This window comes from Castor canadensis, chromosome 12 (assembly GCF_047511655.1).
Source record: "Castor canadensis chromosome 12, mCasCan1.hap1v2, whole genome shotgun sequence".
Classification (NCBI taxonomy): Eukaryota; Metazoa; Chordata; class Mammalia; order Rodentia; family Castoridae; genus Castor; species Castor canadensis.
Genome location: NC_133397.1, coordinates 22,436,243 through 22,453,234, shown reverse-complemented (window position 1 = coordinate 22,453,234; position 16,992 = coordinate 22,436,243). Strand labels below are relative to the sequence as shown.

At 43.3% G+C, this 16,992-nt stretch overlaps 1 protein-coding gene across 8 annotated transcripts in view; it reads left to right on the top strand.

The window, feature by feature from the left end:
* Otof (otoferlin) overlaps positions 1 to 16,992 on the top strand; it is an 89,424-nt gene that overhangs the window by 8,438 nt on the left and 63,994 nt on the right. For 7 of the 8 annotated variants that reach the window (XM_074049336.1, XM_074049335.1, XM_074049332.1 and 4 more), the window contains exon 2: positions 9,342 to 9,400. The exons of the other annotated variant lie outside the window; for it this stretch is intronic. In XM_074049336.1, coding sequence (XP_073905437.1) covers positions 9,342 to 9,400 — 59 coding nt within the window. The remainder of the gene's footprint in view (positions 1 to 9,341; positions 9,401 to 16,992) is intronic. 8 annotated transcript variants of the gene reach the window in all.

The following is a 16,992-nucleotide window of genomic DNA, read 5'->3' as shown; positions in this document are numbered from 1 at the left end:
TGAGTTCAGGCCATCAGTCTCAAAAAAAAAAAAAACTATATATATATATATATATATATATATAATTTTAAGTATTTATAGTAGGAAAAAAAAGGTAAGTGAAAAATACATGATCTTGGTTTTGGCCTTAAGAAAGTAACAAAAGAAAGTAAATTAAATTCAAGTCAGGAAGCCATTATGCTAAAAGACACAAAAGACCACATGCAAAAGACTGTATACATTATGATTCCATTTTTGTGAAATGCTCAAAATACGTAAGTCCATAGAGACAGGAAGCAGATCGCTGGTTGCAAGCAGCTGCAGGAGGAGAGAAGGGAAGGGGCTGCTAATGGGAATGGCATTTCCTCCTGGGGTGGAGAGAATGTTGTGGAAGTAGACACTGGCAATGGTTGCAGAACTCTGTGCATGTGCTAAAAACCACTGTGGTGTCTGAATTGTATTTCAATAAATAAACACAAATATAACTCTACTCCCAAATTAAACCCAACAATAGTAAAAGGAAAAAAATAGAAAAGAGACAACAGAGAAAAATGACAAAGCCAAAAGTTGATTTTTTGAAACAAAAAAACAAACTAATAAAATAGAACCCCAGCAAATTTGATTAAGACAAAAAAAAACAAGAAAAATAATTACCAAGATCAAGAATGAAAGAGGGAATTTCATAACATTAAAAAGAAAGTAAAGAAATATTACAAATAACTTTGTCTCAATAAAATTTCATAACTCAGATGAAATTGGCAGATTCTTCAAAAATCAGCTTCCCAAAACTAATACAAAAAGAAATGGAAACTCTAAGAGAGTCCAATATCTATTAAAGAAAGTGAATATCTAATAATGATGATGGTGCTGGAAATAAACTTCCTTCCCACAAAGAAGACTTCAGATCTAGGAAGCTTCACTGGTGTAGCCTAGACAACATTTAAGTAATGCCAATCTCACACAAGCTCTTTCAGAAAATAGAGAAGGAAGAAACTTCCCAACTCACTTTAGAAGTCCCAAACCACACACACACACACACACACACACTCACTCACGTACACAGACACACACACAGACACACACACACACACTCACGTACACAGACACACACATACACACACAGAGACAGAGTCCAATAGCTCTCATAAACACAGATATTAAAATCCTTAACAAAATATTAGCCATCTAAATAGTAATACATAAGGATACCACATCATGACAAATAAGTTTTATCCTAAAAATGCAAGGTTAGTTCACAAATCATAAAATCAAAATATTTTACCATGTTAACACAGTGAAAGAGACAACCTACATGCTCTATGCAGAAAGTAGCATTTGACAAAATCCAACACCCATTCATGATAAAAACGCTCAGCACACATGGAATAGAGGGAACTTCCTTAATCAGATAAAGGTAAACTGCAAAATAAAAATCCAGCTAACATCATACTTACTCCAGAAATATTGAACATTAAAATTAAAGGCAAGGCAAAGATGTCTTCTCACGACTTCTGTTCATCCTTGTACTGAAGTTCTAGCCAGTGCAATAAGACAAATCCATGACAGATTATAGATCTGAACGTTAGGGGTCAGGTATGGAGGCTCATGTCTATAATCCAACTAGTCACAAAGCAGAGATTGAGAGGATCACGGTTCAAGGCTAGCCAAGGCAAAAAGTTAATGAGACCCTCATCTTGACAAACAAGCCATGTTTGGTGATGCATTATCTGTAATCCCAGCTATGCAGGAGGTGTAGGTAGGAGACTCATAAACTGAGGGCAGTCTGGGCAAAAAATGCAACACTGTATCTGAAAAATAATCAGAAGCAAAAAGAGCTAGAGGCATGGCTCAAATGGTAGAGAGCTTACCTAACCCTCCCACTGCAAAAAAAAAAAAAATTAAACTAAAAGCTTCTAGAAGAAAACATAGAACACCTTCATTATATTCTTGGGTTTGGCAAGGATTTCTTAAAGAAAATATTTAAAACACTGAATGAAAGAAATAAACCACCAAAAACTGATAAATTGGATTTCTTAATAATGAAAAGCTCCTATGCATCAAAAAGAATGAACATATTTCAGAATATGAGAAGGCAATCCAGGCACAGGATAAAAATATTCAAATTTATCTGACAAAGGACTTAAAGTCAGAATATGTAAAGAAGTCCTGCAAATCAGAAATAGAAAGACAAACTTTTTAAATAGGCAAAAGGCTTGAACCAATATGTCATAGAATAAGATATTCAAATGACCAATGAACACATGGAAATGTGGCCAGCATCACTATTACATGACAAATCAAAATTATGTTGTGATGCTATTTCCCCTGCATTAAAATGACTAAAATTTAAGAGTCTAACAATCACCAAGTGCTGATTAAGACGTGGAGTGACTGAAACTTCTCCATTGCTGATAGAATTGTAAGGGTGCCATCACCTTGGGAAACTTCAGCGGTTTCTTGTAAAGTTACACAGACATCCTTCCTATGACCCAGCAATTCTGCTCTTAGGTGTTTCCCCAAGAGAAATGAAATTACATGTCCACAAAAAGATTTTTACAGGAATAGTCACAGAAGCTTTACTCATAATAACCCAATATCAGAAGCAACCCAAAAGCCTGTCAGCAGAAGAATGGATCAACAAGCTATAGTATACACATACGAAGGAGTATTGCTCAACAATAAAAATGAATTGGCTTTCCATATCAATGGGTTCCTTACGCACAGATTCAACCATGGATTGAAAATATTCAGAAAAAAAAGCATCTAAGCCAGGCGCTCATGCCTGTAATACTAGCTACTCTGGAGTCTGAGATTGGGAGGATCCAGGTTCGAGGCCAGCCCTGGCAAAAAGTTCAAGAGATCCCATCTCAATCATAGCCAGGCCCAATAGTTCATGCCTGTCATCCCAGCAACAGCAGGAAGCATAAATATGAGGATAACAGTCCAGGCCAGCTGAGACAAAAAGCAAGACCCTATCTAAAAATAACCGAGAAAAAATGGACTGGGGGAGTGGTTCGAATGGAAGAGTGTTTGCCTAGCAAGTGTGAGGCCCTGAATTTGACCACAGGTGCCTCCAAAGAAAATTGCATCTCTACTGAACATATACAGACTTTTTTTCTTGCCATTATTCCCTAAACAATAGTGTAAGTACTTATGCATTTACCTTATATTAGATATTATAGGTAATCTAGGGATGACTTAAAGTTCACAGCAGGAGGTGATAGGTTAAAGACAAATACCATAAGATTGTATATAAGGGACCCCAGCACCCACAGATTTGAGCATCTGTGGGGAATTTATCCCAGGACCCCCTCAGACAAAGAGGGACAACTGTACCAATGGATGATCACACAAAAAAAAAATTACATTGAGCAAAAGAAGCCAGACACATAAAAAAATACTTTCTATAGGATACCATTTATATGAATTTTAAGACAAGAAAGGCTAATCTTGAGTGATGGGAATCAGAGCTGGTGGGGGCGGATAGAAATTAAGGAATATTTTGAGGAAATGGTAGTGTTCTGCATGTTGACTGTGTGGTGATTACACTAGCATTTGCATTTACTGAAACTCATTAACATATGCTTTTAAGATCCGTGGATATAAATTTTACCTTGTTAAAAAAAAAAAGAGATAATCAAACCTACAATATCTAAAACTTGAAAAATATTACAGAAGATGAAGAAAAATTGCTTCTGATGATACGCTTCTAAAAAGGTGCTACCAAGGTGATTCAGAGTAGAGGGGACCATTATTATTTTTGATCATAACTTAAAGGCCTAAAGACAGGACTCTTCAGTAGAATGATAGCTATTTCCTACTGAGTAATAAAGTGCAGGTGCAGGTTCTAAGCACTATCATTTCCTCTGTTTTATAGACAGGAAGACTAAGGCAAAAAGAAGTTAAATAACTTCAACAGAGACACAGATAGTAAATGATAGCGCTGGGATTTGAACTCGGGCACTGGGGCCCAAAAGTCATAACTATTCTGCTGCAACTTCTGTGCTCATAAGGGACTTGATGCTTTACACAGACTTTCTCAGAAACGGCCTCTGCTGATCATCACAATGGTCCCAGGAAATAAGGGTGACTGTCACCAGATTATACATGAGGGGTCTGAGACTCCCAGGGATTGGACAGCCAGCTCCTGGGCTCCCAGGCATGAGTTGCAGTGCCAGGCCCCACCTGACAAGGCCTGGTTCTTTTTCCTGCACATGGGGATGCCTGTGCCCTGCGTCCTGGTGCTCGTGGGAGTAGCTGGCCTTCCAGGGGACAGGCTGATCTGAAGTGGGGAGAATGAGAACACAGCAGGGCTGAACTCAGAGGCCCCCGGTGGAGTCACTGCAGGAGGGCAGGTGCTGGGACAAACAGCATTGCAGGAGGGCGTGGGGGACTTGCCAGCACTGTACAGCCTATCCCCACAGCGAGGCTTTGCTGATTTTAAATAAGGCAAGGAAAGAACAGTGCCAGGTCTGAGTGGCAAGGAATGTTGTTTCTTTCTGAACTCACACCAGGCAACAGCAAGAGCAGGCACTGTTGGGACAGTGGCCAGAGGACTGGGCCCTGGCAAAAGCAGGATATTGATAGAATTTGTCTTCAGACCACCTTCCCTGCAGATGGCCACCACCCACCCTGGGCTCTTGGCCCCCTGGCCCCATTAAGTCTTCCTTGATGGCCACTCCCTGAGGACAGGCCTGTCATGTCTCCCTTCACACTCAGGACTCACCGTGTGTGCTCAGCTCCATTAGGGCCCCATTCTAGCTCCATGGTTTTGAACTTTTGCACACACTTATATCCCCCTTGCTTGGAGTCCCTTCCGTTTCCCTGCTCAGTGCCCCTTGCATGTCTAGAGTCCCTTGTTCTCCCAGTGTCTAGGCTCTGCCTGAGCCACACCTGCTTTCACCCACTAGGCTGAAAGGCATTTCTCCTCCTATGTTCTCACCTTATGCATTTTACATGGCAACCACCAATTTCTGCCTTATATAAGAGCCTTTTCCATGGCTGCCATATCCCCAGTGTGGATTACAATACACTCTTAAAGGCAGCATCCAGATTCCAATTATTTCTGTACACTTCCCTTCCACTAGGGACAAATGGCAGGGTGACACAGGCCCGGAGGGCAAGACCCCCTTGCTGGCAGTGGAAGTGCCATGGGCTGGCATCTCTCTCTGCCTGCCTTTTTCTCTGGCAGGGCAAACTGTCTAGAATGGGGATTCTGTGCAGGTGGAGCATTTTGTGCCAACAATCATATATCATGTGAGAATAGCATGCCACCTGCATGTAAGTAATACGAGCTCTGGGCTCACCTGTACTTAGGAGGCTGGCTGTCCAGTGGGTAGTTTTAAATGGCAAATGACATAAAAGTTATTTCTGTTAAGCTTTGGACTCCTGAGCCTCTCCAATGGAAATAGCCATATCTGATGTCGTGATACTCATTACACTTGGAGCACAGATCTGCAATGTTTCCCCCATTTATTGGCCTGGGAGTATTTATTTCAAACTGAGCAGCTCTGCTATCCTGGGAGCAGTCACCTACCTCAGAGAGAAGGAAGATGCTGTTCAATTTTCCATCTAGACTTCTCGCTGGAGCTGCGAAAGCTCTCCACCCAAGAAAGAGGCTATCTTCTTCCAGTCTTCCCTCTGGCAAGAAAAGTAATTCAATATTGGGATTTTTAATGGTTTTGTCTGAAGGCCATTTAAAATGAAGCTAAAATGTCAATAAGATTGGTGTCGGATGGAGTAGATGTTAAGTGGAAATGAACTTGAAACAAGATGGGGTTGGTTACCTCAGTAATAACTTGGAATGGATGCTGCAGGCCTCCCAGCTCTGCTCCAGTGAAGACAAAAAGGCCACTTAATGTTCGTGCTACTGTTGGTTTCTATCCTCCTAAAAAGTGGCTCTTCAAAAACGCTTAAGGACATGTCGTTCTTTAATTACGACTTTTCCACTGTTGCTGTATGATTGACATATATATATATATATATATATATATATATATATATATATATATATATATATGAAAAAGACAGGATTGAGAGAGAGAGAGAGAAAGCTCAGCTCAGCTCCTCCGGTTTGAGAATATTTTGTGCAACTGTGTCCCCAGGGCAGTTTCTAGAGTCGTGATGTGTAAATTCTACAATGACTAATTCACTTTCTGTCCCCCATAGGGCTGTGAGAAATACTGCTTGCAAACAGCGGAGGGCTGGAGCCTCCATGCTTCATGCATGCTTGAATTCAGTATCATCTTGGAGGACCCTGCCTGTTCCCTCCCCAATGGATTCCCCAGTTTTTCGCCCCTTGAGCATGACATATGAGTCTCAGTAAGACCTGCTAGGAATGAAAAGTCTTTGATTATTCAAGTAGCAGATCCGTGGGGAAGCCCAATGCACAACTGTGCTGTCTTGATTTGCAGTTTGTGCTGTGTATGTTACCTGTGGGGGAAATTAACAGAAGCAAGAAGCTTAGGCACCATCTCTTATACTCCTCCTCTTCTGCTGGCTGCTTTGGAGTGCATGGTTGAGATTTTTCTTTTTTATTCTTTTGTTTTGTCCCTGGCTAGTGCTGAGGATTCTTTCTTTCCCATCTTGTCTACTTCACATCTATTTTCTGAGTGTATGGCTCCTGCTTTATAGCTTCTTCCTCAGTGCAGTCCTTCCCCACGTGCCCTCACCCCCTCCCTTGTGTGTGTGTGCACACGTACACACACACACACACACACACACACCCTTCCTCAGGCTCCCAATTTCCTGTTTCAGTGAACCAGACATCAAACCTGTGCCTTCCAAGTCAGGGCCTGGCTTTGTACTGAGCCAGTTGTAAGCTGGCTCCCATTCCTATGAGCCACTCTGACACTGGAGTTCTCTTACTAAGCAGATGAGGTTGTGGAAGCCAGAGGGGTGGAGTCAGTCCCTTCAGGGAACAAGCCCAGCTGAGCCTCCTTCCACATTAACCCCCAGTCATAGCGGGAAGGACCAGAGGAGCTTGCCACCAACCTCCCTTGGCCTGGCATTAGTTAAACCTGGTCTCCCAGGTCTGCTGTGGGAGGAGTGCTCGGTATTTCCTCCTGGACTCCTGGCTCTCGCCATCAGTAGAAGCCCATGCTGACCCCCAGGTAGGACTGGGTTCAGCCTGGACACAGACAAAATGGACTGCTGGTTAAAGTTGGTGGGGATTTAAAAGTATTTTTCTTTTGATTACAAAAGTAAAGTATGATCATTACAAAAATTCATGTTCAGAGCTCGGATGTAGCTCAGAGATAAACACTTGCCTAGCTGGGGGTTCCATCCCCAGCACCCCCCACAGACACACTCAAATTCATATGTAACATCCAGTAAAAAGTCAAAGTATGCCACTTGCAGCATCTTTTCAGTCCCCATCCCTAGGAATGACCACTTTTAGTGGTTGGAGGTCTTTGTGCACACACAAAATGGGTTTTTAAATAAATACTACATGCTACTTGTGTGTGTATGTAGAGTTGACAGGATAATAAATTAATTACAATTAATGATTTTCAACCTATCCTATCTGGTTTCCTCCTTATAGAAATCACATCTACTTCTCACAAGATTCCACCCCACACCCACGGCAGTGTTTATCCTCCCTTCTCAGTACCATTTCTGCATTTCGTGCACGCTTGTATCTTGGCGTGTGCATCGTGTGGTATTGAACTGGCACCTGTTCTGGTACACTATCTTCCCTTCTTTGGGCCCCCAAGGATGGGATCCTGTGGAATTTGTCCATTACTGTGTCCCAAGTCCCAGGACATGGCTTGTACATCAGAGCCTCCCGTGATTGTTTCTCAGAGTGGACGGAACCGGAGGTGTCTCTGCTCACGGCCACTGCATCAGTACTCCATTAGTCTGCTCTCCACATTCTCAGTTCAGGCTAGACAAGCCAGAGAAGAAGGCCCCTCCATCCGGAGCTGGCGTGGATGCGGAAGTGGGCAGGGGGCAGGGGGTCTGGGACATGTGTGTCCATCCCACACTCTGTTACTGGTGTCAGTGGGGAAAAGAGGAGCCAGGTGCTGGGCACAGGGGAAGCCACCTGAGACTCTTCTCCCTGCAGAGGTTCATGGAAACAGGACGGGAGATGAGAGAAGAGGCGGGGCACGCCCTCTGCCCACTGGTCTGAGGGACAGTGGTCTGGGATTCGGCTGGTTGTGGTACCAATTGACTGAAGGTTCTTTTGCTCAATTCAGATGGAGATCAGGAACAGGCAGTGTTAGCAGCCCTGAGCCGTCAGTGGCTCTGGCTCTCAGCTCCTAGCATTAGCCACAGCTCTCCTTGCAGCTCTTTATTGCTCCCCACTGCTCTCTGTCATTCTCTGGCTGCTGAGAACCTGAGTGCTCTCAGTTCAAGATGCTGGCCGCTTTCAGTACCAGGAGCCTTTAGTATTAACAGTTCTTGGTGAAACCATCTCAACCTGCTCTACTTGAAACAGAACTCTTACTTGCAAAATAAAACCATCCGAAAGAGTCTTCATCAGGACTTATGCAGCAGCATAAGGGGGAGCAGTATGGGGAAGACCCGATGATGGTGAGGGGGTGCTGCTTATATGCACAAAAAGAGAGGGCTCACACGTGCACGGTGTAGTTCTGGCTGAACTCAGACTTTCTTCATAGTCATACCAGCCTGCACAGGTGTCCTGGTCTCACCTGCCCTGGCTGTCGTGGCTAGAGGCTGGGCCCCTCAGGGACCCAAATGTGGACATGTGAAGTGGCTGCAGAGAGGCAGATTCATCCAGAGAGCAGACTCTAGGGCAGAGCCATCTGGTATAGCCACAGGGTATCTGAAAGCAAAAGTCTCCCAGAGCATCTCTTGGGGAGAGTCCAGCCCTCCTCTTCTGTTTAACTTCTCCTGGGCCTTATTTGGGCAGAAGCTCCTGGGGTGGCTGAGGACACCACAGAAGGGAGCTAGGTCCACAGATCCCCTCAGCAGGCAGGGGGCTTGCCATCCTCTAGACAAAGCTTCTGCCACGGCAGCAGGGCCCGGGACAACCAGCATAGGGGGAGAGCTGCAGAGGCAAATGAACCCCTACAGAAGTGGCAAAGTAAGAGAAGAGCCCTGGAGTCCATTCCCATGTCATCTCTGATAAGCCTGAGCCTTCTCAGCGTTATATCCCATTCATAGAGTGGAGCTAGTGACCTTTGACCTGCTCACCTGGAGGGCTGGTGAGAAGGTCAGATGAGAGGTTACATGGGGACTCCCCATTGCCTGGAGGGAGTTGCAGAGCCTTGGGGACCCATGGTTCATGACAAATGTTTGTGAGTCCAATGCTCTTAAGATGCTCCTAGATGGAGATGTGACCCCAGCTCATTGTCTAGACAGGTCTGACTCTGGGGTCTCCTCTCTCCCTCCCACAGGGCAGTCCTTCTACTCCCGGGTCCTGGAGAACTGCGAGGCTGTGGCCAACTTTGATGAGGTAGGATGCCTGAGATCCTTTCCCCAGACCTCTCTTGCAGTCCGAGAACAGAAAGGAACAAACATCCCTCCCTGCCCCCTGGGGTGCACACTGGCTCCAAACCCCAGCTGTTGGCTTGCTCTCAGTAACTCCCTGGAAGGAGATGGTAGAGGTGGGGGGTATGGAAGAGCTTCCAGCCTAACCGCCCCCCACCTTAGGAGTCTCCTCCCAGAAGAGGCTCATGAAGCATGAGTAACACAGAGAGCAGCAGGAGAGGCCCAACTTAGTGGCCAGTGCCTAGTTTGGGCCTGTTTGGGCCCTCTGGAAAAGGGACCCACAGGGGCTGCAGGCTTGACTGTGAACCATAGCTAAAATACCAATGGGGCTGGAGCAGGGGTTCCTCCCTGGTGTTTCCCAGGGGCCTTAGAGGACCCAGGCAAACCCCACCTGGGCTTCAGAAGCACCACTGTCACACAGAACTCACCCCTTTCTATGAGCATAGGGTTAACCTCTCCCACCTCAGCCCCCAGAAGCTTCCTACGATGGAGACTTTGCAAGACATACACATGCAGTGGTCCCCAAAGCTTATTTTTCTTTTGAACCACAGGCTCACAGGGTTGAACATAAAAATCATTTGCTTCAGTTTATGGTACATTGTTTCGTTGGCCCCTAAGAGACCCCACTTTGTTTCTAGGTACATACATGTGTGCATTTTCTCTTTTATCCCCATCCTTGCTCTCCATATACAACCGTCCTAATGGGTTTAATATATATCTTTTGGCTTCCTATGTATTCTTGCACAATTTTTTGGGGGGGTGGGACTGGGGTTTGAACTCAGGGCTTTGTGCTCGCAAAGTATGTGCTCTACCACTTGCGCCACACCTCCAGTCCATTTTTGCTCTGATTATTTTGGAGATGGGAATCTCACAAACTATTTCCCTGGATTGGCTTCAAACCACGATCCTCCTGATCTCAACCTCCCAAGTAACTAGCATTACAGTGTGAGTCTCTGGTGCCTGGCTTCTTTCACAGTTTGTACTGATTTAACCATATGTTTGTTTACTTAAATGGCAATGTGTTAACTATTTAATTTTCTTTCCCAATTTTTTTCACTGTGTACTGTTTTTAAGTTGAATCTCTGTTGCATTGGACACAGTCAACCAGGGTGGTGTTTTCTTATTAATTTGCAAATCTTCTTTTTATATTCTACATTATCTTCTATTATATTATCTTTTATGTTATATTATATTGTATTATATTATGTTATATTCTCTTTTTTATATTCTATAATCCCTGTTGGTTTAAGATACTGAAAGTACCTTCTCCCAGCCTGTCATCTGTCTATGAAATGATCTGTGGTTCCCTTCATTGACCAAGAGTTTTTAATTCTTAGATCCACTCAAGTTTTGTTTAAGAAGTCTTTCCTCTTCCCCAAGTTACAAATATGTTCTACACTCTTTTCTGATTTTACAGTCATATCTTTTACATTACATTGGTGTTAGATAGGAGGTCTGGTTCTATTTTTCTCTCCATAAGGAGTCAGTTTCCTAACATTAATTTATTGTCTATTAAGTTGTGTGGCTGGACCTTCTGCTATATCCGTCAGTCTATGATTTGCTCTGGATACTTACCATGTTCTCTTCACTAATATGATCTTTTTATGTATTCATATATAGTGAGGCAAGTTCTCTCTCATTCTTTTCTTTTTTTTAACTGTCTCATTCTTATTTCTTAACTTCCTCATTCTATATATGGACCTTTATTCTTCTAGACAAAGTAAGCTTACCAAGTTCTACCAAAACCCAACTGGGATTTTTTATTTTTGAGACAGATGTAGCCCAGGCTGGCCTCAAACTCACAGCCTCCTGCCTCAGTCTCCCAAGTGCTGAGATTTCAGGCATGGGCCACCAACCAAGCTCCAACCAAAATTTCGATTGAGATTACACTCACAGCCAGCGTGAGTAGGTCTGTTGACCTGACTGGGGAGCGACTGGGGATTAAGAAAAAGACACAAAGACACACATAGAGAAAAGCTGGGATCAGGTGGCCCCGACGCTCCTGATGAGAGATGCTGGCAACCCCTTCCGCCTCCAAGTGCATTTGTTTATACAGCATGTATGAGAAAGCAGAGTGAAATGCAGGTCGAGTTCTCATGGGTCCAGTCGCATAGGCAGCAGGAACAGAGAAGCTGTGGTATGTTGTTATTTAGTACAGACTATCCTGACCAGGTCAATGTGTCCTGTTTTTCTTGCAAGGCAGCCTTGCTGAACCTTGCCTCCTCTTGGCTGGGTCCATGTCTATCAGCCAAGAGGCCCTTGACAGAGCTGTGCTCGTGTCAAGGCCTTCTTCCACTGCCTCAGTCTCCCACAGATTACATTGAATTTAAGTATCAATTTAGGATGCTGTCAGGTTGTTATAATATTAATTCATCTTTCAAAGATCTAGAAGGCTTTCCTAGAGTTTTAAAAGTTTTCTATGTAGATGTCTTATGCATTCTTATTTCCTAGATACTTTATGGTTTTAATGATATTGTGAATGGTATCTTTTATTGCATTTTAAGCTAATCGTTACTGGCTTAGTGAGGCACTTTCAATTCTTTTGTAAATTCCTCGTTTTTAGTCAATCTTGCTGAACTCTTACTTGTCTTACTAGTTTATTGATTCTGTTTTTCTTGTATATATTATCAAGTTATCTACAAAAAGAAGTGTCTTGTCTCTTCCTTTCCATTCTTTACCCCCCTCACTTCTTTGTCTTTCCATCCAGGATTGGCCATGACCTCTAGTTATGTTAAATAGTAGTGGTGATGGGCTTCCTTTCTGTGATCATAAAGGAAATAATAAATGCATGTAAAGTTTGATCATCAAATACAATTGCTATGGTGGAATTTTACTCTCTAGCCTTGTCTTACTGGTTCACTCACCATTTTCATCACAAACCATTGTTGAACCTTACCAAAGCCTTTTCTGTGTCGACTTGAAAAATCACAATTTCACTCCTTCAGTATACTTCATGATATACTAGTTTCTAATGCAATGTCAGATTCAGCTGACAAATATTTTTGCTTAGGACTTTTGCAGAAAATGTTCAGGACATTTTCTGGTCTAGAATTTTCTGGAACTACATACATAAGGTAGGAAGACTCAAAAGTAAAAACATCTGAACTTTTTTTGAGAGAGAAGCCCTTGACTCCTTTCCAATCTCTTGGTCTTCTTGCACTCATTTGGGATTTTTCAAGGCATTTTTACGTTTCATTTAGGTTTTAAATTTTACTAGCACATATATGATCATAACATTTTGAAATTATTTTTAAATCATTCTTTTGGCTATTAGTTATTTGCCACCTTTTATTCCTTATTTTACTTATTTGTATTCTCTCTGATTTTCTTGGTAATCTTGCTAAAGATCTAGCTTATTAATCTTTTAAAAAAATAGCTTTTGTCTTCATTGATCTCCTTTGGTGGTAGTAGTGTCTCTGCTTCATTTATTTCTACCTTTTTCTTAATTATTATGCTCTGTGGCTCCCCTCCCAAATTCTTGAATTGAGTGTGAAGCCTGTTATTTTTAACCTGTCTTGTTTCTTAATAAATGTGTTTAAAGCTATACATTTTACTCTACATGTAGCTTTAACTGTGCCTTACAGAATTTATATGTGATGTTTCAATTGCTCAGTTTTAAACATTTCTTATATTCCTTAATGACTTTTATAAGTCCAAGAGTTACACAGAAATGTTACTTAGTTTACAGACAAATACAACTTTTTTAAGCTCTCATTTTCTTCACTTCTAGTTTTATTGCATTGTGGTCAAAGAACTAGTCTGTGTGATTTTGACTGGTTGAAATTTGTTGTGATTTCTGTTAGGACCTAATTTGTGGTCATAAATGCTCACTCTGATTAAAAGGAATGTGTTCAGTGTAGAGTTCCATAAATAGCTCAATATTAATTATGCCTCAGCTTATTTAACTATATTATTCAACTCATTTTTCTGCTTAATTTTCTCTACTTGGTCCATCAGCTTCAGACGTAGTTGTAATAAATCCGTGACTATAATTCTCCCTGAGTTTCTGTGAATTGTGGCTTGATATATTTTGTAACTGTATTGTTGGTTGTCTCTGTTCATAATAGCTATGCTTTCTGTCTAATTTTCTGGTTACTGGTACATAATATCCCTTCTGACCCTTATGATATTTAATGGATGTTTGATGGATTAATTTCTATTTTATCAGATAGTGTGACTATTAATCTCAACTTTCTTTGGTTTACTTGTCTGGTATAGCCTTTTCAATCTTCCTTTATTTTCAATATTTCTATATTTTAATTTATGTGTATCCTATTAGGACACGTATTATTAACCTCACTTTCTTACCCCATGTAGTGTTTTTGCCTTTTAGTTGATGCGTTTCCTCATTTCTATTACAGTTGCTGTTACCATAAGGAGTTTTTCTGTCAACCTCTTATTTTATGTTTCTTATTTGCTATACTTTTTGTTTGCTTATTTTCCTCCTTTCCAGCTTACCCTAGCTAGATCAGGTTTTCTCCAGTCAGTTGAAAAGTTGTACAATTTATTTTTGTTTTCAAGGGAGTTCCCCTTTCTAAATGTCGATAAGTCACAGAACTTAGGAGTTCTACATGCCTCTGGCTTCCCAACCTCATCCTCCTCATTCTGATATTGTCTGGATTTGAGTGTTAATTCTAGGTTCTTATGGATGGGCAGGCTCTTTTTCTTTGATTTGTCCTGGTCTTCTTTCGCTTTTTTAAGAGGATGGATGGTCTTTGTCATGCTCTCTGGCCGCCTTCACCTCTCAGACCTCTCGAACTTCTCATCCCTTGTATTTGTTTTTCTTCTTATTTGAATATTTCCTCCAAAAGCATTTTGAATTTGGTTCTTTTTGTAGCAAACCTTCTACAGCTCTTTACAATTCTTTACAATTTCAAAAGTATCTGTTTGTGTTGCTATTAAAAAGTCTGAAACTCATTATGGGCAGTCTTTCTTTTCTCTCCAGGAAAATACATATTTTTCATATATAATATAATTTGTCTTTGATATTCTTAAATTTTATTCTAATGGATCTAGTTGTGAGCTTTTCCTGTGACTTATTCTGCATTCTTTTGTGAGCCCTTTCCAATCTATGGTAGTTCACCTTTCAATTATTGTAGAAAATTCTATCTTCAAATATTCATTCGAATCATTTTAATTATCCTCCCCTCTGCAACTTGGATTATCAGATATCAGTAATTCTACTCCCAGCTGCCACATCTCTGAGACCGCTGCCTCTTAGTGCTTTCTTGCTGCCTTCTGAGGAAGTTCTTCTCGTCCATCTTTTAATTTTCTCATTTGTACTTCTTAACGGTTCATATTGCTAATACGTTTCTGGACGGTCCATTTATTCTGCTAATCCTGCTGTGGCTGGTAACTCCTCTCAGCGTGCAGTCTCTCTGCTGTAGGAGACACACTCTCTAAGTGTCTCTTTGCTTTTCTCTGTGTAAGTTCCAGGGTCAGCCACGGTCTGATGATGTGTCTGGGGAAGATGCCAAAGGCCAGTGTGTGTGAGTCCTTGGGTTGACCTGGAGGGTGGACATGAGCACCAGGTGGGAGTCCCAGTCACCACAGAAACATGTGGACCTCTCCAAGCCAGTAGTTCCCTGAACCTCTGAGGGAAGCACAGTTGACAGTCTGGATCTTTAACAAACTGCTCTGGTGTTTCTGAGTGACAGGATGTAAGCTAGTGGCCTATCGACACCTATTTTTTTCACCAGTCCTCACCCTAGCAGGACAGTTGTCACAATTTTATCAGGGGGCAGCTGCAATGCCCAAGGGAAACTTGCAAAGATTTCCTTGGGTCCAGTCCTTCCATGCCCTGCCCTTGCCCTCATCTCTGGTCCATGAAGGCAGCCTCCATCCTCCCACAGATACAGGAGCCCAGAACAGCCTGGAGTCTCCTCAGTTTTACTGTTTTACCTTCTTTCATCTGCTTGTTCGTTACTTCCTAGAATTCATATTTTCCTCCCATTGCTGTAGTTTCTCTTTGACTTTGGGGCAAAAACCATCAGTTCTTGTAACCATCTTGGCACAAACCAGAAGCTCCATGTGACCCTCCCCCTCCCCAGAACAGGTTATTCTTCTTCCTGGGCTTGACTTCTGTCTAACTCCGTTTAGGGTTGGGAAGGACCTCATGGCAGATTTGAGGCAGATCTGAGCCACCTGGCTAAGGAACCACTCAGAGGTAGCTGTCTTCTCTCACCCTGGGCCCAAGTCATATGGTGTAGCTGGGTCTTCAGGCCCAGAGCTGGAGGCAGAGAAGCAAGGTCCCAACCTTCTCCCTTGGTCTCAGGAGCAGCCAGGAACCATCACAGCCCCTAGCCTGTGCCCTCCCCCAGCCTTACCAGACACACAGCTGCCTCTGCCTCCCACTGGGTACATCCCTGCTGCTCCCTGAACAGCTGGATTCCTCACCAGTGCTAAGGGGTGGGGGGGTTCTGTTCTTGCCTGCTCTTCCCCTGGCTTGCAGCTTGTAGCTTTTCTTTAGCCTCAGTCACCACATCTGTCAAATGGTACTGCTGATAGGTAGGAAGTTTCTTTGGAAGATAATGAGCAAAATAAGGGGTGCCTGGGATACAGGAAACATTTCCATGTATTGCTGTGAGGCCTCAGGCTGGCCCGGCTGCACAGCCTGCCTGCTCCCTTCTCCACCCTGTTTCATGTCAGTCAGGGACCCTCACAGTTCCTCACAGGTGCCTCCCTGGACCTCTGTCCCATTCAATCAACCAGGCATAGCATAGCATCCAACTTCTTCCTTCTGAGACTCCCAGGAGACATGTCAGTCCAGGCCCCAGCCAGTGAGTAACTTGATGCCCCTTTCCAAGGGCACTGCCACCCCTTTCCATGCACTGCACCCAGGACACCTGAGCCACAGATATACATGACATTCAAAGTTAATTACCGTGTCCTTCCTCCTCCCAGAGCTACCCTAATGTGAGTTAGGTACCGACTGTCTCTGCTGCCCTCAGTCTCTGCATGGGGTCACATTCTGACCATCTGCAGGGTGCCACGCTAGAGCTACCCTCGAGGGTAGCCTCTGGGGCTGTGTGCAGAGACCATCAGGAGGAAGCAGAAGCCAGAGATCTGTGATGCTCTGACGGGATCCAAGAAGGATCCACAAAATGGGAAGGCGATTGACCACTGGGGAGCATGCTACCTGCTCACTGGGGGACAAGGAAGTTCCTGGTTGTCACATGGTGACCCACTAGTCGCTTAGGGGCAACGATGCTAAAAGACAGAGCTCAGGCTCCTCACCCTTCCTGCTTGGTGATCCCCCATGGGAAGATGTACTAATGCTCTCCTGAAATAGCACAGTGCTGCTCCCTGTGCCAGGCTTCTGCCAACCAGTCAGTCTACACAGTAATCCATAGACAATAGCACCCAGGTCAAGACAGTATGTGTCCTTCACAAAGTGACAGAGCAGAAGTGGCCATGTCAGGATTCTAAGTTCACACTGAGGTTGGATTTTAAAGCCTGCCCTCCAGCTTCAAGGCCCTGGCTGGGCTGGTTGCATGCCCCCTGTCTCTGTGTCTCTCTCTGAGAAGCACCTGCAGCCTGGCCACCAGTGGTCAGCAG